The sequence below is a fragment of the Oncorhynchus kisutch genome, linkage group LG3, assembly GCF_002021735.2.
Source record: "Oncorhynchus kisutch isolate 150728-3 linkage group LG3, Okis_V2, whole genome shotgun sequence".
Classification (NCBI taxonomy): domain Eukaryota; kingdom Metazoa; phylum Chordata; class Actinopteri; order Salmoniformes; family Salmonidae; genus Oncorhynchus; species Oncorhynchus kisutch.
In genome coordinates this window covers 11963212-11986963 of record NC_034176.2, presented here as the reverse complement: position 1 = coordinate 11986963, position 23752 = coordinate 11963212, and the positions used below count along the sequence as shown (strand labels likewise).

Genomic DNA, 23752 nt, shown 5'->3' with positions numbered 1-23752 from the left:
CGTTGAATTTCTAACCCGATTGTGACAAAACTGCTGCTGCGGTAAAAAGCAAAGCAAATGTGCCTCCTCTGGTCTTGGCACATGGCCAACAGTTGGCAGATACACTGTGGGTAGGCTTGAGATTAAAATGGATAACAGCGAGAATATTTTGACTTGTCAAACTGCAGTCAATCATTGATCAACATGTCACCAGAATAAGACCCTGGATATTTATTGGAAATGAGCATCAAGCTCATATCGTGCACTTCACCACCCGACCTGAACTCTGAACTCTGGAGAGACCTGAAAATAGCTATGCAGCGACGCTCCCCATCCAACCTGACAGAGCTTAAGAGGATCTGTAGAGAAGAATGGGAGAAACTCCCCAGATACAGGTGTGCCAAGCTCGTAGCGTCATTCCCAAGAAGACTCAAAGGCTGTAATCGCTGCCAAAGGTGCTTCAACAAAGTACTGAGTAAAGGGTCTGAATAATTATGTAAATGTAATTTACATTGAAAAAAAAATAAAAAAACGTTTTTGCTTTGTCATTATGGGGTATTGTGATGTCATTATGGGGTATTGTGATGTCATTATGGGGTATTGTGTGTAGATTGATGAGGGAAAAAAATATTTTAGAATAAGGCTGTAATGTAACAAAATGTGGAAAAAGTCAAGGGGTCTGAATACTTTCCCGAATGCACTGTATACTGCATGACTTTACTGGCATAAAGCCTGTGGATAGGAACGTGGTCATGGAAGGAAGGAATCTCCCCCTGTTTAGATTAATACCAGGTCTCTTTCCAGTTTGCTGCACCACCCACTGGCACTGCACTGACTCACTACACAGAGACAGCACTCCACTGGGCGGGTGGGCGAGTACACACACAAACACACACCAGCTATCATAAATTAGGCCTACACAAATATGATACACCCCAGATCCGAGCCTGTGTACTGACAAACACATTTTCCGGCGGTTCAGTGGACACTCCATAGCTAGGCTATGTCAACTAAAACTGACACTTTCAAACAAGTGGAACAGATTGGCAAATAAATGTAGCGAGGGTCTAGCATAAACAAAAACTCCAGAGCTCTTCAACCTTTAAAAGAAACAGGACGCAGCATTAAGTATTGAAGTATTGAGAGTTAGTGACAGGAACGCTTTGGTAGGGTGACGCCACTGGAAGCCTGTGAAAACTAAATGTTGGACAAATGCCATATTTGGTTAGCCGTCTGCTTCGAAACGCCTGACGCCATCTCCTTGACTGTATACACAACGCATCCAAATTGTTTGTCCCTCTTGGAGCTTGTTTAGAGCATTTTAGTGTACTTAATAAGGTATGCCCTGAGCCACTGAAGCCACAAGGGAAAAGCAAAGAGGGAGAGATGCAGCACAACAGTTTGATGTGAAGCAAAAAGTCTCATGCTACTCATTCAGCGACCATCCCAACAACATCTCATCTCAGAGATCAGCTGTTTACAAAAACAGTGGCAGGGTGCCCGCTTTGCTGTTGTTTGCAGATGGCACCTTTAAAGCTCAATATGACGCTGAGTGCACTACAGGGGAAATTTACAGAGGTCTGCTTGTGACGCCCTCCGATTCCATTTCACTTCTCATTGGTCACTTTCAATCTTAGTCATTCACCATCGTGTTTCAGCTTTAGTCACACACACACAACATTTGGTAATATGGTTGGAGAAAATTGACAATATAACCCACAGATGTGTGGCAAAGCAAATACAAATACTCACAGCTGACACTGTCCACCCTGGGCAGGATTCCCAGCATGCTTTGCACAAACATTACACTGACCCTGGGGTCATCATCATCATCAGGACCCTCTCCAGAGACTTCCCAAATGTTACCCTCCAGCTCCCCATCAGTACAAATACACATAACACACTACTCAATACAGGAGGATCTTCATACGCTACAGTTATTGGGTTGAGATTTCATTTGGTTGACAAACTCATAAGGTGATACAGAATTTGATATTGTATAATAGTCCCTGTTCCACATCCACACATTACATTCTGTACTATAGGAGGATAGGCCTTGGTCAGGGTTCCCCAACTGGTGGCCCACAGGTGGTTTTATTCCATCCCCAAGTTGACAACAACAACAACAAAAGATTTTAAAAAATGTGGGTTGAATTTTCATTGTTGTACATAAGACTGTAAAATCACCAGGAAATCAGCCACAAGTGATTTCCATTTTGGAAATCTGTTCAAGTATTTCCACGCATAACAGAAACACATGGTTGTATAAACATTCTGAAATGATTATGCTTGAGTCAAATATATCGGTTTGTGGTTCTTGTAGTCTATCTGCAACCTACAAATGATTTGTAATTATGTTCCGGCCCCCTGACCACCCACTCCTGAATCTAGTTGATGATCCCTGGCCTAGACCACACGCTAATCAGCCTTGGTGGTTGCCTTTTGACTTTACACCCAGCTCGGCATCTTTATGGTGAAGCAGGTTTATCAAACCACCCTGCAGTGGAACTGAAATCCTCAGAAGTGTCACAGGAAAGAGAGCGTGCTGTTCTCGGTTGTGAGCAGTCTGAGGAGAGCAGCGGCAAGTACGGTGATAACGCCAAATGAACCAGATCTAGCTAGATATGACATCATCAAGGATGTGGGGACAGCAGCACTATCATTAAACTGAGAAATGACAGGTTTCTAGGAAACAGAGCAGCCAATAGGAAAGAGATACTAACAGGCTGCATAGGCAATACAAACAAGACCATTTTTCTAGTCGGACTTGTGTGTCAATTATCTTGCAATTTCAATGGTAATAATAGCTAGCCTATGCAGCTAAAAATATGACAGCCACTCTGGTCTGGAAGTCATTCCACTGAAGGTGTAACATCAGGAAAATGACAACGTCAGTCAGTCTGACCTTTGGCCCTGCTCTTGGAAATACAACCGCAGTTTCACCGAAACACTCGAGAGCCCCTGCTACTGAGAAATGTATAGAGGTGAGAAAGTGAAACAGAATAGTGTTTCCTGTTACTGTCTAACATTGAGCCTTGGTTCTTGAGGTCCTCAGAGACTGGGGCTAGGGTGTGAGCTGTTTTAGGCCACAGACATGGAGCTTCACCCCAACCCCCTCCCCATCAAATCCATGTGTGTGTGTGTGTGTTCCATACAGTGCATTCGGAAAGTATTCAGACCCCTTCACCTTTTCCACATTTTGTTACGTTACAGCCTTATTCTAAAATGTATTAAATACAATTTGTTCTTATCTACACAATAAAAGTTTAGAAATGTTAGCAAATTTATAAAAAACACTAATATTTCAATTACATAAGTATTCAGACCCTTTGCAATGAGACTCGAAATTGAGCTCAGGTGCATCCTATTTCCATTGATCACCCTTGAGATGTTTCTTCAACTTGATGGGAGTCCACCTGTGGTAAATTCAATTGATTGGACATTAATTGGAAAGGCACACATCTCTCTATATAAAGGTCCCATAGTTGACAGTGTATGTCAGAGGCAAAAGCAAGCCATGAGGTCAAAGGACTAATTCGTTGAGCTCTGAGAAAGGATTGTGTCAAGGCACAGATCGGGGGAAGGGTACCAAAACATGTCTGCAGCATTGAAGGTCCCCAAGAACCTCCATTCTTAAATGGAAAAAGTTTGGAACCACCAAAACTCTTCCAAGAGCTGGCCACCAGGTCAAACTGAGCAATTTGGGGAGAAGAGCCTTGGTCAGAGAGGTGAACAAGAACTCTGTGGAGATGGGCAATCATCTCTGCAGCACGCCGTCAAATCAGGCCTTTATGGTAGAGTGGCTAGATAGAAGCCGATCCTCAGGAAAAGGCACGACAGCCCGCTTGGAGTTTGCCAAAAGGCACCTAAAGGTCTCTCAGACCATGAGAAACAAGATGCTCTGGTCTGATGAAACCAAAACTCATTGGCCTGAATGTCAAGGATCACGTCTGGAGGAAATCTGGCACCATCACATCATGCCCGCCCACCCTTCTCTTCGCCCACCACTCCGTCTGCCTGCCACTCCGTCTGCCCGCCCGTCACTCACTTTGTTCGTGTACACTGGCCTTGGCTCTGTGAAAAGCCATTCAGGCAGAACAGGCATTCACACAGGTCCACTGAAGACAGTGAACCACGTCACACACACACACACACAGGGTTAGAGGGCCAGAGCAAAAGGGACAATTAGAGAAAGAGGAGCATGGGAGGGGGATGAAAAGACAGGCAAAGGGAGAAATGAGAGGGGAAAGGTGACAAAATGAGAAAATGACCAGAGGAAAGAGATGTTCCAGAGAGATGACAGACGTCGCTCCCCTCAGGGGCTTTCCACAGGCAACTGAGCAAGGTCAGGTGCACTAACACTGTGGTTACAGGTCCATCACAGAGAGATAAGCATTGTTACCCACAACAGAGGCGCACGCACACAGGGCATCAAAGCCAGTGAAAGGTTTAAAACAAACAAGCACGACTCTGCATGACTACGGTAACCACTTGACTTCCTATCGACTCTTCTAGATTTTCTGTGTCACCTTGACGAACATTTTTTTCCCTCACCCTTCTTCTATTCAACCATTTTGAGTTTACATACTGTAAGAGACAGGATGGGGTACAGAACAAATAGGCAGAGAGAGAGAAGAAGAAAAAAAAGGTAGTCTAAACAACAACAAAACTATTTTTGGGCTAAGTTCTTTCCCTGTGATCAGAACTGAAAACTGGGAGCTCCTCTCAGCATCTGGATGTTTCCTACTTGATTCTGGGTTCTTGGTCCCGAGGACAGTGTAAGGAGATTGGGCTAATTTGGCCTTCAGTCTTTACATCTTAAATACAAGTAAAACTAAATGCATGCTCTTCAACCGATCGCTACCTGCACCTACCCGCCTGTCCAACATCACTACTCTGGACGGCTCTGACTTAGAATACGTGGACAACTACAAATACTTAGGTGTCTGGTTAGACTGTAAACTCTCCTTCCAGACCCATATCAAACATCTCCAATCCAAAGTTAAATCTAGAATTGGCTTCCTATTTCGCAACAAAGCATCCTTCACTCATGCTGCCAAACATACCCTTGTAAAACTGACCATCCTACCAATCCTCGACTTTGGCGATGTCATTTACAAAATAGCCTCCAATACCCTACTCAACAAATTGGATGCAGTCTATCACAGTGCAATCCGTTTTATCACCAAAGCCCCATATACTACCCACCATTGCGACCTGTACGCTCTCGTTGGCTGGCCCTCGCTTCATACTCGTCGCCAAACCCACTGGCTCCATGTCATCTACAAGACCCTGCTAGGTAAAGTCCCCCCTTATCTCAGCTCGCTGGTCACCATAGCATCTCCCACCTGTAGCACACGCTCCAGCAGGTATATCTCTCTAGTCACCCCCAAGACCAATTCTTTCTTTGGCCGCCTCTCCTTCCAGTTCTCTGCTGCCAATGACTGGAACGAACTACAAAAATCTCTGAAACTGGAAACACTTATCTCCCTCACTAGCTTTAAGCACCAACTGTCAGAGCAGCTCACAGATTACTGCACCTGTACATAGCCCACCTATAATTTAGCCCAAACAACTACCTCTTTCCCAACTGTATTTAATTTTTATTTATTTATTTATTTTGCTCCTTTGCACCACCTTATTTTTTTATTTCTACTTTGCACATTCTTCCATTGCAAAACTACCATTCCAGTATTTTACTTGCTATATTGTATTTACTTTGCCATCATGGCCTTTTTTTGCCTTTACCTCCCTTCTCACATCATTTGCTCACATTGTATATAGACTTGTTTATACTGCATTATTGACTGTATGTTTGTTTTTACTCCATGTGTAACTCTGTGTCGTTTTATCTGTCGAACTGCTTTGCTTTATCTTGGCCAGGTCGCAATTGTAAATGAGAACTTGTTCTCAACTTGCCTACCTGGTTAAATAAAGGTAAAATAAATAAAAATAAACATTTTAATGCATATTTTTCAATCAAATGGACATGTTGTGGAAACAGCCTTTGTAAGCGTTGACTGCAGGATTGACCTCTGCATGTTAATGTCTTTTAGCAACAGCAAATACTATTAGGCTACAGTGAGTGTGGGTTTTTCTTTTTCAGTTTGCCTTTTGAACCCCGTACCTAAAATACTTTGTATTATTAAGAACTATTGGAGTCAAACATGCTAATTCCTCATTCTGCTAACTAACCAAAAACAAATCGGCTGCGTCATGCACCAGACAGCACACAGAATTCTGACAGAAGCATTGCAGGTTACATTAAGACCTACTTTAAAAAAATATATTTATTTTTTAAATTGCCCCCCCTTTTCTCCCCAATTTCATGGTATCCAATTGTTAGTAGTTACTATCTTGTCTCAAGATAGAGACGAAGGTCCAAAGCCATGCGTCCTCCGAAACACAACCCAACCAAGCCGCACTGCTTCTTAACACAGGGCACATCCAACCCGGAAGCCAGCCTCACCAATGTGTCGGAGGAAACACCATGCACCTGGTGACCTTGGTTAGCACGCACTGCGGCCCGCCACAGTAGTCGCTAGTCGCGATGAGACAAGGATATCCCTACCGGCCAAGCCCTCCCTAACCCGGACTGCGCTAGGCCAATTGTGCATCGCCCCAAAGACCTACTTACACCGGATAATACTTGCCTATCTACAAAGTCTGCGTCCCAAATGCACCTATTCCCTATATAGTGCACTACTTTTGACCAGGGCCCATAGCATTTGGGACACATCCTAAGCTAAGAAGCTCAATTACAATAGTTTTTTTTTAAATGGCAGAAAGCCATCCATCTCATTTAGCACATCAAGAAGCAACATTAACCACACGTTGTCCTTTGCACACAGACACTGTCAGTGTGTTAACTGTTGCTCTCCGGCTTTCTGACACACCAGCCTACACAAACACACAGCAGAGTCAACTCCAAAACAATACTTTGCCATTACATTTAGGCCAAGTGTTCCTCAGGAGATAATACACTAATATGCCTGCCTGTCTGCAGACACCTGCTCGTCGAACATCTCATTCCAAAATCATGGGCATTAACATGTAGTTCATCCCCCCCTTTGCTGCTATAACAGCCTCTTCTGGGAAGGCTTTCCACTAGATGTTGGAACATTGCTGTGGCTTCCATTCAGCCACAAAAGCATTAGTGAGGTCGGGCACTGATGTTGGGCAATAAGGCCTGGCTCTCTGTCGGCATTCCAATTCATTCCAAAGGTGCTTGATGGGGTTGAGGTCAGGGATCTGTGCAGGCCAGTCAAGTTCTTCCACATAGATCTCAACAAACCATTTCTGTATGGACTTCGCTTCGTGCACGGGGGAATCCTCATGCTGACACAGGAATGGGCCTTCCCCAAACTGTTTCCACAAAGTTGGAAGCACACAATCGTCTAGAATGTAATTGTATGCTGTAACGTTTCCCCTTCACTGGAACAAAGGGGCCTAGCCTGAACCATGGAAAACAGCCCCAGACCATTATTCCTCCTCCACCAAACTTGACAGTGGGCACTATGCATTCGGGTAGGTAGCGTTCTTCTGGCATCTGCCGAATCCAGATTTGTCCGGCGGACTGCCAGATGTCAAAGCGTGAGTCATCACTCCAGAGAACACGTTTCCACTGCTCCAGAGTTCAATGGCGGCAAGCTTTACACCACTCTAGCCGGCACTTGGCATCGTGCATGGGGATCTTAGGCTTGTCTGTGGATGGAAACCCATTTCATGAAGCTCCCGACTAACAGTTCTTGTGCTGACGTTGCTTCCAGAGGCAGTTTGGAACTCGGTAGTGAGTGTTGCCACCGAGGAGTCAGCGGTCCCGTTGTGTGAGCTTGTGTGGCCTACCACTTCACAGCTCCCGTTGTTGCTCCTAGACCTTTCCATTTCACAATAACAGCACTTACAGTTGACCGGGGCAGCTCTAGCATGGCAGAAATTTGACAAACAGATTTTTTGGAAAGGTGGCATCCTATGACGGTGCCACGGTGAAAGTTGCTGAGCTCTTCAGCAAGGCCATTCTACTCCCAATGTTTGTCTATGGAGATTGCATGGCTGTGTGCTCCATTTTATATACCTGTCAGCAACAATTGGCTGACAGTGTACTTCATAAGCCACGCTGTTGGTATGGACAGCATCCATTTTGAAAAGCAACATTTTACTGAAGCCCTCCTTCCATTGTTGATACCATGGAAGCTCTCAAGTATGAAATGTGCCTTCACAGATTGATGAGTAGATGCACAATTCACCCACCTCCTTTTCACAAATGTATCCCATGTCTTGAGAAGTGTTTCATTTGAGTGGCCATAGAGGCATACTCACATGTGTATAGTGTTTCTACACCCTGCTATCACACAAAGCTTGGCCACCATGATTAATAAAAATGCAATTGCCAGCTAGCTCTATACTACTAACCCACAAGTCCATTTTTTTATGAGTATATGAAGGGGTGAGTATGGATTTTTATTTCCTCACCTTATGCCGCTGGCCATGGGAGGTTGTGAGATTGTTTCCGACCTTAGAGCTGATTTAGTTACTATTATATGAGTTTCTAGCATTGGGAAATAGCAGCTACATTTAAGTTTACATTAGTGTAGTTTACATAATTCCACCATTTCAAGGTTTGACATTGCTTGGTGTTTACGAGAAACACAACCTGGTATCAGAAACACAGCTTGATATTGAGACGAGGGTGACGAAAACTGAAACTAATGTCTAGTAATCGGAGGTGGATAATTATGTAGTGTGAAAACTGTACCAAACAGAGGTCAGTTTGCCTCCAGAAATTGGTTTCCATTCATCTGCGTTGCGGTAGAGGCAGGTGTTCTGATTTCTATGTTCCAGTAAAAAGATGAGTTCTCTTCACGGATGATAATCTTTCACTAAGTAGTCTAGGCCTTTATGATGAGAATAGTTTATCTTATAAAAGCATAAGGAAAATAAGGCCTAGGAACAGCCCAATACTATTTCTATGTAATTACCTATTATAAGCAGAATTTAAAAAAAAACATTTTTTTTAAATAGGTAGCCTAATAGTGGAACGAATCCCACAAAAAAAAATTTGAGGTCCTACACATTCCTAGTTCCATGACAGTGTAGTGACTATGCCTAAACAATAGGTACACTGGCTGCAAAGCAATAGCCCAACTAAAGCGAAGACAGTACAACGTTGAGTAGCTTTAAGGTTGATTAAAAAGAGCAAGGGAGTACTAAAGCAAGTTCTTTCATCACTCATCATGTTTCCTGGAACTGGAGAGTGCTAATTGAGTTACTGGTTTTGCTGGTTCAGATGCTTACTTGTGGTGCACAGGGTGACTGAAATGAACGCTGCATGTTGCTTTGTAAGTTTGAAACATACTCCGTGTCAACACACAGATGGGCGATGAGGTTTGGCAGAGTAAAAAGTATTTTCCATTCTGTCATGGGTTAACAAGAGAGAGGTAAATACAAACAATAAACTAAAGCTAAACCTGAATTTATCTTTATCACTGCAATAACTGTGGAGCAAAATTAGGCAATATTGCCCTTTAGATGATTTTTTAAACAAAATGGGGAACAGATCCTTTTGATCTGGATAAAGCATACCGAAGAAACATCCCCAGTGTTTCCTGGGAAATATATTTAAAGATGCACAATGCAGAAATCACTTCGCCATTTCCTTGAAGCTAAAATTCAAATGTATTTTTGTGTGACAAACAAGCAAATATAGTGTAGAGAAAAATTGTACCATCTAAACCACTGAGAATGATTGTACCATCTAAACCACTGTAAAATATATTTTCCAAAACCAAAAATATTGTTTTTTCAGCTGTTTGAAGCTGGTGTACAAAACCGAATGTACCAGACAGGGGAGCATAGAAATAGAGCACATAGAACACACACCACTTCTGAGACATGCTTTCAATGAGAAGGACAGATCTATAACTCACATTTCTATGTGAATTTGGTCAGATCGCCTAAAAAATATATATAAATCAAGACAAGCAATTAAAGTGAAAGCAACTATTTCTCACTTTTGGTTACTCATCTCTTGATGTGATATACACGCACAAACACGTGCATAGATCCAAACAGGAACATTACCATCAGGGAACAGTCATGCACACACACACACAGTGAAACCATGTGGTGAAGATTAAGTTGTAAAGTCACAAACACTGGCACCATCACACATCAAACAACATACTTTGAGGCCGTGCAACAAAAAACGAGGGCCCGTTTACTGAAGAATGCATTACAAAGCGTGGGCAAGGTAACAGCAAACATCTAGTCCTGGATGAGAGCCTTGTGTTCTAATCCATTGGCAACCTAGGCAGAACCTCAGCTGTCTCCTAAAACAAAAGGGTCTATCTCTTAAAAATAACACCACCAGAGCCGTGTGTTAAAATGAGCCATATTCTGCTCTGTTCTTTAAAAAGGTTGCTTCGGGTTTCTACTTTTAGTAAGAGCCAAACAGTAAGTCTCTTTAACTAAGCTAACCCTACATTGAAAAAAATAAGAATAATGTACTTCTGTGAAATCTGACAGCAGATTATCTGCCCAGTTTATCGGCTACACAAACACCATCTTTAAAAAAAGTTAGGACTCCCCTGCTATGGAGCTTCTCATGCAAATAAATTAATCAGCTAACACCCAGCTTCCTCTTTCTGCAAAATGACCCGACTGGCGTCGCCATTGTAGTTCAGATACACATAGCCCTCAATTAAATGTTACTATATTTACAGGGTTGCTGCTATGCTATGCGCAGGCAGTGCATGGGCATCACACGCACACAACCACAGTGACCTCAGCAAAATCCAACTATAGCCTTTAGTTAATCTTTCATATCTTTTCCAAAACATGAATTCAGACCAATACATGGAGAGAAATGTATTGTGCTGTAGTACATCTATTAAATATGGTGCTGTAGTACATCTATTAAATATGGTGCTGTAGTACATCTATTAAATATGGTGCTGTAGTACATCTATTAAATATGGTGCTGTAGTACATCTATTAAATATGGTGCTGTAGTACATCTATTAAATATGGTGCTGTAGTACATCTATTAAATATGGTGCTGTAGTACATCTATTAAATATGGTGCTGTAGTACATCTATTAAATATGGTGCTGTAGTACATCTATTAAATATGGTGCTGTAGTACATCTATTAAATATGGTGCTGCACATGACAGCCCGCTTGGAGTTAGCCAAAAGGCCCCGAAAGACTCTCAGGACCATGAGAAACAAGATTCTCTGGTCTGATGAAACAAAGATTGAACTCTTTGGCCTGAATACCAAGCGTCATGTCTGGAGGAAACCTGGCACCATCCCTACGGTGAAGCACGGTGACGGCAGCATCATGCTGTGGGGGTGTTTTTCAGCGGCAGGGACTGGGAGTCTAGTCAGGATCAAGGGAAAATTGAACAGCACAAAGTACAGAGAGATCCTTGATGAAATCCTGCTCCAGAGCACTCAAGACCTCAGACTGGGGTGAAGGTTCACATTCCAACAGGACAACGACCCTAAGCACACAGCCAAGACAACACAGGAGTGGCTTCGGGACAAGTCTCTGAATGTCCTAGAGTGGCCCAGCCAGAGCTCAGACTTGAACATCTCTGGAGAGACCAGAAAATAGCTGTGCAGCGACGCTACCCATCCAACCTGACAGACCTCGAGAGGATCTGCAGAGAAGAAACGGGAGAAACTCACCAAATACAGGTGTGCCAAGCTTGTAGAGTCATACCCAAGACTCAAGGCTGTAATCACTGCTAAAGGTGCTTCAACAAAGTGCTGAATAAAGAGTCTGAATACTTACGCAAATGTGATATTTCAATTTATTGTTTTATAAATTCTCTAAAAATCAGTTTTTGCTTTGTCATTATGGGGTATTGTATGTAGATCGATGAGGAAAATGTTAGAAATTTTAGAATAAGGTTGTATCGTAACAAAATGTGGAAAAAGTCAAGGGGTCTGAATACTTTCCAAATGTACTGTATATGGAGAGTGAATGCCAAAAATAAGGGCTTAAAAAGAAAATGTTTCATGCTCTTTCTTATATCTCTCAGACATAGGACAGACACCCAGAACAAACTTCCTTTCGTTTTTTTGTGGGACAATCTGTAGTGAATCTGGTATTCATTGTGTTTGTATGAGCTAATAGCAGTAAGGCCAAAAATGAATTGATCAAATACCCTCAATCACAAAAAGGCGTTGATAATGTTGATGATAGTGTTGATAGTATCCTAAATGAAATTTGAAAATAGAGACCACAAATTCAAATTGCCCATTCTTAACAACTCTAACTGCTCTGGCATCTTCCCCAATATTTGGAACCAAGGACGGACGACACACACCACCCCCCCCCCCCCCCCCAAATCTACAAAAATAGACAAATTTGACCCCAAAAACTACTGTGGGACGTGCGTCAACAGCAATCTTGGGAAAATCCTCTGCATTATCATTGACAGTAGAATCCTACACTTCCTCAGTAAAAACAATGTCCTGAGCAAATGTCAAATTTAGCTTTTTACCAAATTACCATTTGACAGACCACATATTCACCCTGCACACCCTAATTGACAAACAAAAACAAAGCCAAGTCTTCTCATGCATGAGGGTCTGCTATATAAATTGTTGGAAAGCAGTGTTAAGGGGAAAACATTCTAAAATCTGTGTACAGAAACTGGCAAAAAAACTGATTTATTTCCTCAGGGCCGTGGGGTGAGACAGGGATGAAGCTTGAGGCCCACCCTCTTCAACATAAACATTAATGAATTGGTGCGGGCACTAGAACAGTCAGCAGCACCCGGCCACACCCTACAAGAATCCAAAGTCAAATGTCTATCTGGTGCTTCTGTTTTGATATGTCGGCTATGTGCCTTTTTTTCAGGTATTTTTGTCCTTGAGCAGTTCTTGTCTATTAATGTTCTGTATTATGTCATGTTTCATGTTTTGTGTGGACCCCAGGAAGGGTAGCTGCTGTTTTTTGCAACAGCTAATGGAGATCCTAATAAAATACCAACCAAGGAGGGCCTACAGCAGCACCAAGATCTTCTGTACAGATTCTGTCAGACCTGAGCCCTGACAGTGACTCTCAGTAAGACAACAATAATAGTGTTCCAAAAACGGTCCAGTTGCCAAGACCACAAAATCAATCTAGACACCGTTTCCCTAGAGCACACAAAAAACTAAACCTTGGTCTAAACATCAGCGCCACAGGTTACTTCCACAAAGCAGTGAACGACCTGAAAGAGAACAATGGCCTTCTACGTCATCAAAACAAACGTACAATTCGACATCCCATTTAGGATTTGGCTAATATCCGAATAAAATATTGAAATATTGATCATTTATTTGACCAAGAGCGAGAGAAACAGCACCCATCTGTCTCCCTATGTGTAGACCATGTATCGGATGGCATGTCACTCTCTTTCTGGACAAACAGCATCAGATACATGGGCTAGATACAGTAAGACAGAGCAGTGCGGTTTCACTTGCTAGTTTCAGCAGAAGAGGCGAAAGCAAGAGACCTCACTCTCGCCAAAATCTGTCCAAAATAAGACAATGCGATTTTATGGGCATAATATGCAGACCTAAGCTTGTCGCCTGCATTTCAGCCTTTGGGACAATGACTCACATTATTAGGGCAGAGACATGAGCATCTCGTCATTATATACAGATCTCTGGTTTCAGCCAGTTGCGAATTAGAAAGGAAAGTTGGAGGTTGCACAGTGCACTGTTTGGATGCTGGCTTCCCCTAAAGAAAATAGAAGTTTTGCCAATATTATATAATTACTCCTGTCTAAATAAAATAATACAAATACTTTCCCAGAGAGCTGGACTAGTGTATAGGCCTACAACCTATTTAGGAAGTAGGCCATTTGGGCAGCACACGTGGCAATAGGCCTAGCTGATTGAGTTGCGGTTGTCAATGAAAAGCATATCAAAATGTGTGAAGATAATGTCTCGAGTCTAATTTTAAAATGTTGAGACAAGGAAAGAGAAGTGTGACGAAGATATGGGCATCCCTCTCCAGAATGTATGCCCTCAGCTCTCCAGGATGTGCCCCACTGTCTCCCGCCAATTCTTGTACATTAAATTGTTTAATTGTGTGTATTGTTTGCCTTTTGATCGATTATTTGATCAATTCCCCATTACCTACGTAACCAGTAGGCCTAGTAGACGTGTTGTTAAACCCCCTCCTTTATCGTTCTCATAGTGGAAACATTCTTTGCAGAGTTCACAACCTGCTACAATTGTGAGAAACAAGTTTTGATTTAATTCATAACAATCATTAAGGAGTTATCAATTTTTTCCATTGTCTTATGTTTGGAGTGCTCCATGTGAGCAATGAGTATGTGTGTAGTTTTTCTGACATGATAACGTTGAGGGAGTGGGACAGCAACACAATTAGATGGAACCAAATCAGAAGAAAACAAAAAGATAATTACTTGACACGCCTGAGATGCCAACCTGCTGAGTTGATACAATGATGCACTTCACTAACGATAGCTCAAGTCAAGACAGATTGAAAGGCAGGCAGACAGGCAGAGTAGAGATTAATGCAATTGAAAATCCTGGATCTTTCATCAGGATTTTTTTACAGTTTTTATGTCGACTTTAGGCCTAGTTGACAATGGAAGTTATAGGCCTACTGCTGCACTGCCCTTTAAGATACCTCGGACTTCCATGCGCAAATGTCTTTAGCCGGCATGGTGTATCAATGTGTCCATATGGAAAAGGCTGGTGCTATTGCATTAGTTGAATTTTAACTTACATTTCTTTCATTTTAATTCCAATTTTTATGACTAACCACAGGAAAGTGTTATTATTGAAATGAAACCGTTCCACGAAAATCAACATTTAAAAATAATCATAACTGGCACCCAGATCGGTAGAAATGGTAGGAAAAATTGTAAGTTTCCCTAAACTTGAAACTCACAAGGACTTCATTACGAACACCCATTAACAAAATGTGTGAATGAGCAAGCGTGCGCACACAGGAGGTCCAGTGAAAAATATGTGCCCGCCTACAGAAATCAAATACCCGTCCATCTGATTCCTTCTGGCACCGGCCCTGCAGAACCCATTGCCCTCTACAGTTGTGAGGTCTGGGGTCCGTTAACCAACCAATAATTCACAAAATGGGACAAACAACAAAATTGAAAGACTCTGTATGTAGAATTCTACAAAAAAATATCCTTTGTGTACAACGTACAAAAAAATATATTAATGCATGTAGAGCAGAATTAGGACGATACCCGCTAATGATCAAAATCCAGAAAACAGCCGTTAAATTCTACAACCAACTAAAAGGAAGCGATTCCCAAACCTTCCATAACAAAAGCCATCACCTACAGAGAGATGAAGCTGGTGCTGGGGCTCTGTTCACAAACACAATAAGACCCCACAGAGCCCCAGGACATCAACACAATTAGACAGAACCAAATCATAAAACAAAAAGATAATTACTTGACACATTGGAAAGAACTAACCAAAAAAACAGAGCAAACTGAAATGATATTTGGCCCTAAACAGAGAGTACACAGTGGGAGAATGCCTGACCACTGTATTTGTATTCATTATGGATCCCCATTAGTTGCTGCCTCTTCCTGGGGTCCAGCAAAATTAAGTCAGTTATACAATTTTAAAAACATTCAGAGATTTCACAACACACTGTGTGCCCTCAGGCCCCTACTCCACCACTACCACATATCTACAACACACTGTGTGCCCTCAGGCCCCTCCTCCACCACTACCACATATCTACAGCACACTGTGTGCCCTCAGGCCCCTCCTCCACCACTACCACATATCTACAGCACACTGTGTGCCCTCAGGCCCCTCCTCCACCACATATCTACAACACACTGTGTGCCCTCAGGCCTCTACTCCACCACTACCACATATCTACAGCACACTGTGTGCCCTCAGGCCCCTACTCCACCACATATCTACAGCACACGGTGTGCCCTCAGGCCCCTACTCCACCACATATCTACAGCACACGGTGTGCCCTCAGGCCCCTACTCCACCACATATCTACAACACACTGTGTGCCCTCAGGCCCCTACTCCACCACATATCTACAACACACTGTGTGCCCTCAGGCCCCTACTCCACCACATATCTACAACACACTGTGTGCCCTCAGGCCCCTACTCCACCACATATCTACAGCACACGGTGTGCCCTCAGGCCCCTACTCCACCACATATCTACAGCACACGGTGTGCCCTCAGGCCCCTACTCCACCACATATCTACAACACACTGTGTGCCCTCAGGCCCCTACTCCACCACATATCTACAACACACTGTGTGCCCTCAGGCCCCTACTCCACCACATATCTACAACACACTGTGTGCCCTCAGGCCCCTACTCCACCACATATCTACAACACACTGTGTGCCCTCAGGCCCCTACTCCACCACATATCTACAACACACTGTGTGCCCTCAGGCCCCTACTCCACCACATATCTACAACACACTGTGTGCCCTCAGGCCCCTACTCCACCACATATCTACAACACACTGTGTGCCCTCAGGCCCTTACTCCACCACATATCTACAACACACTGTGTGCCCTCAGGCCCCTACTCCACCACATATCTACAACACACTGTGTGCCCTCAGGCCCCTACTCCACCACATATCTACAACACACTGTGTGCCCTCAGGCCCCTACTCCACCACATATCTACAACACACTGTGTGCCCTCAGGCCCCTACTCCACCACATATCTACAACATACTGTGTGCCCTCAGGCCCCTACTCCACCACATATCTACAACACACTGTGTACCCTCAGGCCCCTACTCCACCACTACCACATATCTACAACACACTGTGTGCCCTCAGGCCCCTACTCCACCACATATCTACAACACACTGTGTGCCCTCAGGCCCCTACTCCACCACTACCACATATCTACAACACACTGTGTGCCCTCAGGCCCCTACTCCACCACTACCACATATCTACAACACACTGTGTGCTCTCAGGCCCCTACTCCACCACATATCTACAGTACCAAATCTGTGTGTGTGTGTGTGTGTGTCTAGTGCGTATGTAATCGTGTGTCTGTGTTTGAATTGCTTCACAGTCTCCGCAATTCCATAAAGTGTATTTATATCGTTTTAAAAAAATCTGATTCTACTGCTTGCATCAGTGGAATAGAGCTCCATGTAGTCATGGCTCTATGTAGTACTGTGTGCCTCCCATAGTCTGTTCTGGACTTGGGGTCTTACAGACTTGGGGACTATTAAGACACTTCTTGTGGGGTATGCAGGTGTCCGAGCTGTGTGCCAGTAGTTCAAACAGACAGGTCGGTGCCTACAACATGTCAATACCTCTCATAAATACAAGTAGTGATTAACTCAATCTCTCCTCCACTTTGAGCCAGGAGATTGACACATTATTCATGTTAACTATCTGTGTACATCCGAGGGCCCCCCCTGCTGCCCTGTTCTGAGCCAATTGTAATTTTCCAAAATCCCTTCTTGCAGCACCTAACCACACGACTGAACAGTAGTCCAGGTGTGACAAAACTAGGGCCTGTAGAACCTGCCTTGTTGATAGTGTTGTTAAGAAGGTAGAAACTAGGGCCTGTAGAACCTGCCTTGTTGATAGTGTTGTTAAGAAGGTAGAAACTAGGGCCTGTAGAACCTGCCTTGTTGATAGTGTTGTTAAGAAGGTAGAAACTAGGGCCTGTAGAACCTGCCTTGTTGATAGTGTTGTTAAGAAGGTAGAAACTAGGGCCTGTAGAACCTGCCTTGTTGATAGTGTTGTTAAGAAGGTAGAAACTAGGGCCTGTAGAACCTGCCTTGTTGATAGTGTTGTTAAGAAGGTAGAAACTAGGGCCTGTAGAACCTGCCTTGTTGATAGTGTTGTTAAGAAGGTAGAAACTAGGGCCTGTAGAACCTGCCTTGTTGATAGTGTTGTTAAGAAGGTAGAAACTAGGGCCTGTAGAACCTGCCTTGTTGATAGTGTTGTTAAGAAGGTAGAAACTAGGGCCTGTAGAACCTGCCTTGTTGATAGTGTTGTTAAGAAGGTAGAAACTAGGGCCTGTAGAACCTGCCTTGTTGATAGTGTTGTTAAGAAGGTAGAAACTAGGGCCTGTAGAACCTGCCTTGTTGATAGTGTTGTTAAGAAGGTAGAAACTAGGGCCTGTAGAACCTGCCTTGTTGATAGTGTTGTTAAGAAGGTAGAAACTAGGGCCTGTAGAACCTGCCTTGTTGATAGTGCTGTTAAGAAGGTAGAAACTAGGGCCTGTAGAACCTGCCTTGTTGATAGTGCTGTTAAGAAGGTAGAAACTAGGGCCTGTAGAACCTGCCTTGTTGATAGTGTTGTTAAGAAGGTAGAGCAGCACTTTATTATGGACTTCTCCCCATCTTAGCTACTGTGCTATCAATATGTTTTGGCCATGACAGTTTATAATCCAGGGTTAGTCCAAGCAGTTTAGTCACCTCAACTTGCTCAATTTCAACATTATTTATTACAAGATTTAGTTGAGGTTTAGGGTTTAGTCAATTATTTGTCCCAAATACAATGCTCTTTGTTTTTTAAATATTTAGGTCTAAATGATTCCTTGCCACCCACTCTGAAACTAACTGCCGCTCTTCGCTAAGTTTTGACATGTATAGTGTCAAGTCATTTACTCAAAGCCAGTGGCATGTCATTAGTAAAGATTGAAAAAAGCAAGAGGACTAGACAGCTACCCTGGGGGATTGCTGATTCTACCTGGTTTATGTTGGAGAGGCTTCTATTAAAGAACACCCTCTGTGTTCTGTTAGACAGGTAACTCTTCATCCACAATATAGCAGGGGGTGTAAAGCCATAACACAGATGCAGCAGACTATGATCGATAATGTCAAAAGCCGCACTGAAGTCTAACAAAACAGCCCACACAATCATTTTATCATCAATTTCTCAGTCATTTGTGTAAGTGCTTGTAGAATGTCCTTCCCTGATTCAAAATTAAGGAAAGCTTTGACAATGTACAGACTCAGTGAGCAAAGCCACCGTAGGCAAACCTGGCTCTCAAGAGAAGACTGGCTATGTGCCCACAAAATGAGGTGGAAACTGAGCTGCACTTCCTAACCTCCTGCCAAATGGATGACCATATTAAAAGAGACATATTTCCCTCAGATTACACTGAAAAGGGCAACCCAGTGAAGCACAAACATTGTAAATATAAACTATACTGAACAAAACATGCAACAATTTCTAATATGTTTCTGAGTTACAGTTCATAGAAGGAAATCAGTCAATTGAAGTGCCCCACAAAGGCTTTATTACAGACATAAATAAGTTAAATAACAAATCAGAAATTCTGTTTATTATCTATGAGAGAGAGAGAGCACAAGAGAGAAAAACATATGAATGACCAGGTAAGAACACATGGTGAGTGGTGTGATGATGCGTTTTATATCATTTGATAACATCACTGCTGACATGGCCAATTTTTTGGGACCATATCAACAGTTGACTAATGAACAAAATACTAAACGTGTTTTGTTGTTGTAAAGTGATCCTTTAACGTTCATATATATATTTGTGAGGGCCTCTACAGTATGAGGGAATGTTAATGTCTGTGTGCTACGGTCTACAGATATTCTCTGGCTTTGAGCATTGCCAAGATTCCACAGAAATAGTGCAAGGCCTTTATACACACACACACACACACACACACACTTCTGAGTGGAAGACTTAATGGAGCTGCAGCATTACATCTCTCAAACAGTCTTTAGCAACAAATGTGAACTTGGTTGTGATAAAACACCAGATGCTGGCAGAGCTGCCTTCTAAATCTACATTATTAGTACAGCCTTTTCAGAGCCTTGTGCTTAACCAAAAACTCTCGGGTCTACATCCACGACTGGTTTACAAATGTCTGGTTTTAATGTTCTCTAAAAAGGTTGCTTGGTTTTCCAGCTCTGACAATCTGACATGGGCAGCCTGCTATGTGTGGCTGACTACTACCCCCAGGCTACGTAAAACTGGGTGTGTGAATCCAGCAGCCTGCCCACTCACTGCCCTCTCTGGGGTTATGCGTTGGCCCGGCCAGCTATGGTTCTCTCCTTCCGTTCAGACGAGTACACCTCGAAACAGACGCAGTAACACTTCTGCTCCGTAGCATGCAGATTATATTTCTGACAGTACAGAGGCTTGATATAGACTACATATCAGGCTTCTCTACAGACCTTGTGAAGTTACTAATGTTAACACTCAAAACAGCAGCCCAACATGGTTACTGCCCAGAGAAGTAAACTGCAGCAGAGACAGGAAAGTGTGGGAGGTCAGCTGAACTGAAACTTTCATGTCAAGCTTTAGATCATTTGCATTTAACAGCCAGTGTAGGTGGAGCAGCCTAAACTATGTTCATTTCTCACGCACCTCTCACAAAACAAGACAATCGTCACCAAACAAAACAATCGTCACAAAACAAGACAATCGTCACCAAACAAAACAATCGTCAGATAGGAATAATAGAAGTCCTTTGAAATTGGTACAGGACATGGGTAGGGGACCTACCAGGGACAACCAGGGACAACCAAACCCTGGTCAGAAACGTCACTGTTAAATGATCAGCACTCCTAAAGCAGCAATTACCTACAGTAGGTGAAGCCCAATTTGATAAGATAAAAGCCCAACAGAAAGAATCAGATGAATTTAGTGGTAGGGGAGAGCCCAGTCCAGCAGCTGGAATCAGGTGGCTTTAGTTTACCTTGGGGGGGTCGTAGAGCTCCAGCTGGAACCTCTCTCCTGCCAGGCCCTCTCTGATCTTCCTCACAAGCAGGCGGCAGCGCTGCCAACGATGCTGTGTGTCCGAGATAGTGTCGTCAACCACCAGGTACTTCAGCTGGCCCTCCTTGCAGCTGCTTGCAGCCTGCGGCCTGCGCTTCCCACTCTGCCTACGGACAAACCTGCTATTCAGCCGTTCTAGGAAGTGGGTCGACGTGGGGGAGGCCGAGGGCGTGGTCTCGTGGGAGGGGTTCCCAGTCAGCGCTGACGACGATAAGGCCGTCACTTCCTCCAGCGCCCCACCCATTCCCCTGTCCACCAGCCTGCTGGGCTGCAGGTCCTGAAGGGGCGTCGGGGGCTTCTTAAAGAGACGGCACACGCTTTTCCTGATCTGGCTGACGGAGAAGTGTGTAACTTCAGCAGCAGTGAAGGAAGTCGAGGTGGGGATGTACCGTTCAGACACAGGACGCCCCTCCGACACAGTCACCTCCTCCTGGCTGCGGCTCTGGATGGGAGCTCGAGCTCGTAGCACCGGGTTGGCTGCCGAGCACCGGATGGGGTTCCCCTGCTCCCGGCTCACCGGCACAGGCTCCGTCTTTGGGGCCAGAACGCCAGACCGGCCCGCCTCCCTGTAGTCCAGCGCCTCGGAGGAGGTGGTGATGCGGAGCCGGCCCATCATGGGGGGAGGGGTCGATGCAGGGAGTTCTTTGGCCACCTCACTGTGGAAGTGCTGCTGGAACAGCTCACTGAACTGCTTGGAGAAGCTGTCTGGGGGGACGACATCGTGCACTGGCCACTCCCTGGCAAAGTTCCGGTAGTGGTTGGCTAGTTCTCGGGCCGTGGCAATGGCATGCAACTCACAGAACTCCCTCCAGCCACGAGGCACTGCAACCAAAGCTGTGGTCGTAGCCTGATGGATAGTGTTACCATTCATTGCAGTAACCAGAACAGCTGAGAATCACTATAAATGAGATGTGTTGGTGGGGGGGGGGAGAGAGAGAGATATTATTAAAAGGGGCCATTTTAATACATTCACTTACATTTGAGATATAACAATTGATACAGACCAAATGTCTATTTAATTCAATGTAAAACCTTCTACTTTAAACAGACACCAAAGACCAAAGTAGGGGAAAAGTACCATGCACAACACGCGGACATTCGGAGAAGGAGATTTATCTACCATAAATCTAATTTCAACAAATCCAATTTGATTACAGGTTAACTAACTGCTGCACTTAATAATGATGTCATATGATTTATTGGGAGATAGGCCAAACACACACACTACATCCATCATGAAGATTGCTCTAAATCTGAATATCAACCAGAGAAAAAGTTCACGTAGAGACCAAATGATTATAGTAGCCTGAGTCAAACTATAAAAGTATATTTCCTGAAGAAAATGTGTTTGATTGCTTGTCTTGAAGTATTTCTGGTTGTAGCAAAGTAAGTCTATTTAACACTATGGCCATGTAAATGCATTGAATTGAATGCGAATATGGCTCTAGTAGAGACTGTTCTCCCCCAGCGCCTTGTTGTTTTTGTTGACTAAATGGAGTGGAGCAGCTTGTTAAAAAAAAATTCTGTACCTATTCTACTGCTCTATCGCACGTGCATTGATGTCTGACAGGGGGAAAACAGTGGTGGTTGTTTGCAGTAACTCCTTTGTTGGTGTAATATCCCAAACAGATGTGGCACTTTCACTTTTATTTTATTTTTATTTTTTTAAGTAATTTTTTTAATATATTTTTTTTTAATCAGTTCAAGCACTGGAGCTTATGGAAGAAAGCAAATAATATTAAGAGTACATGTAAGATTGAGTGTTCTTGCTTTGAGCTAGCACACTAATTAGGGAAAGGTAGTCTACATTGACAAGAACGTCATGCCTCAACTACACAAATTACTAAAAAGGCTCAACCCTGGATGATACAAGAGTCTTGACACTTTACTCCTAGCTATATTTACATATCTACCTCAACTACCTCGTACCCCTGCACAGACTCGATACTGCTACCCAGTGTATACAGCCCCGTTACCGTCACTCACTGTGTATTTATTATGTTTCTATTAGTTCTATATATCGTCTCTGCATTGTTGGCAAAGGCCCATAAGTAAGCATTTCACTGTGAGTCTGCATCTATTGTTTACGAAGCATGTGACAAATAACATGTGATTTGATGACGCAAATAGGCCTAACTCTGATACATTTGATTATTCATAAGACAAATTCAATTTATTTGTCACATGCTTTGTAAAACAGGTGTAGACTAACAGTGAAATACTTCCTTACCAGTAGACCCTACCCTACATACAATTTTTCCAACTTTGCAGCAATGTGGAAATTATTGTTTAATACACCATGAAAGTACATAATTCCAGCACTGAGTTTTGTTGGTTTTTGAATAATGTGTAGTATTACAAAACTAAAACTGAGATCTGCCTTGTGCCCTGTTCCGCTGCCTGCTGAGGGTTAGAAACAACAGTAATCCTTGTTACTGGTACGCCACATCTCTGTTGCTCCCCCTCTGTTAGCGAGAGCTGAGGCAGGGAGCAGCATGGTGGGGGTAGAGGAGAGCAATAAAAACCTGATTAGATTAAACCCAGATCGGTTTTATACGCTTTACACAGGGAAAAGGCCACATGAATGGAGCCAATATAGTAATGTGAGAGTGAATGAAGGGCAGATTGAGGAAGTTGGCTTCAGCATTTCTCAAATGGATGCTACAACTGGGGACTTCTCCTTATTCAAGAGGAGGGTCTCATGATAAGGCCTAATGGTGTCTTATAAACACAGGAGGCTGTTCTCTATGGCCTCTCCCTCACTTGAGATAGAAGACCAAGGCTGATGAAACTCAAAACCTCCACCATACGTGATGTGTTTTTCACACGGTGGACAGAGACGTCACAGGCGTTGACAGCATCCAGAAATATTGCATCACCAACCATCAATGTCCCACTACCATTCTTCTCCGCCCCCAAAGCCCCTGTACGCATGCTCCCGCTGGTACTCCCACCCCTGCCACTGGCCCCCAGATGGCTG

General features: G+C 43.6%; 1 protein-coding gene across 2 annotated transcripts in view; it reads right to left on the bottom strand.

Annotated features, from left to right (window-relative positions):
* The window catches only part of sh2b3 (SH2B adaptor protein 3), a 65164-nt gene that overhangs the window by 26235 nt on the left and 15177 nt on the right, over nt 1-23752 (bottom strand). For both annotated transcript variants that reach the window (XM_031817387.1, XM_031817396.1), the window contains exon 2: nt 20693-21670. In XM_031817387.1, coding sequence (XP_031673247.1) covers nt 20693-21643 — 951 coding nt within the window. In that variant the 5' untranslated portion in view covers nt 21644-21670. The remainder of the gene's footprint in view (nt 1-20692; nt 21671-23752) is intronic.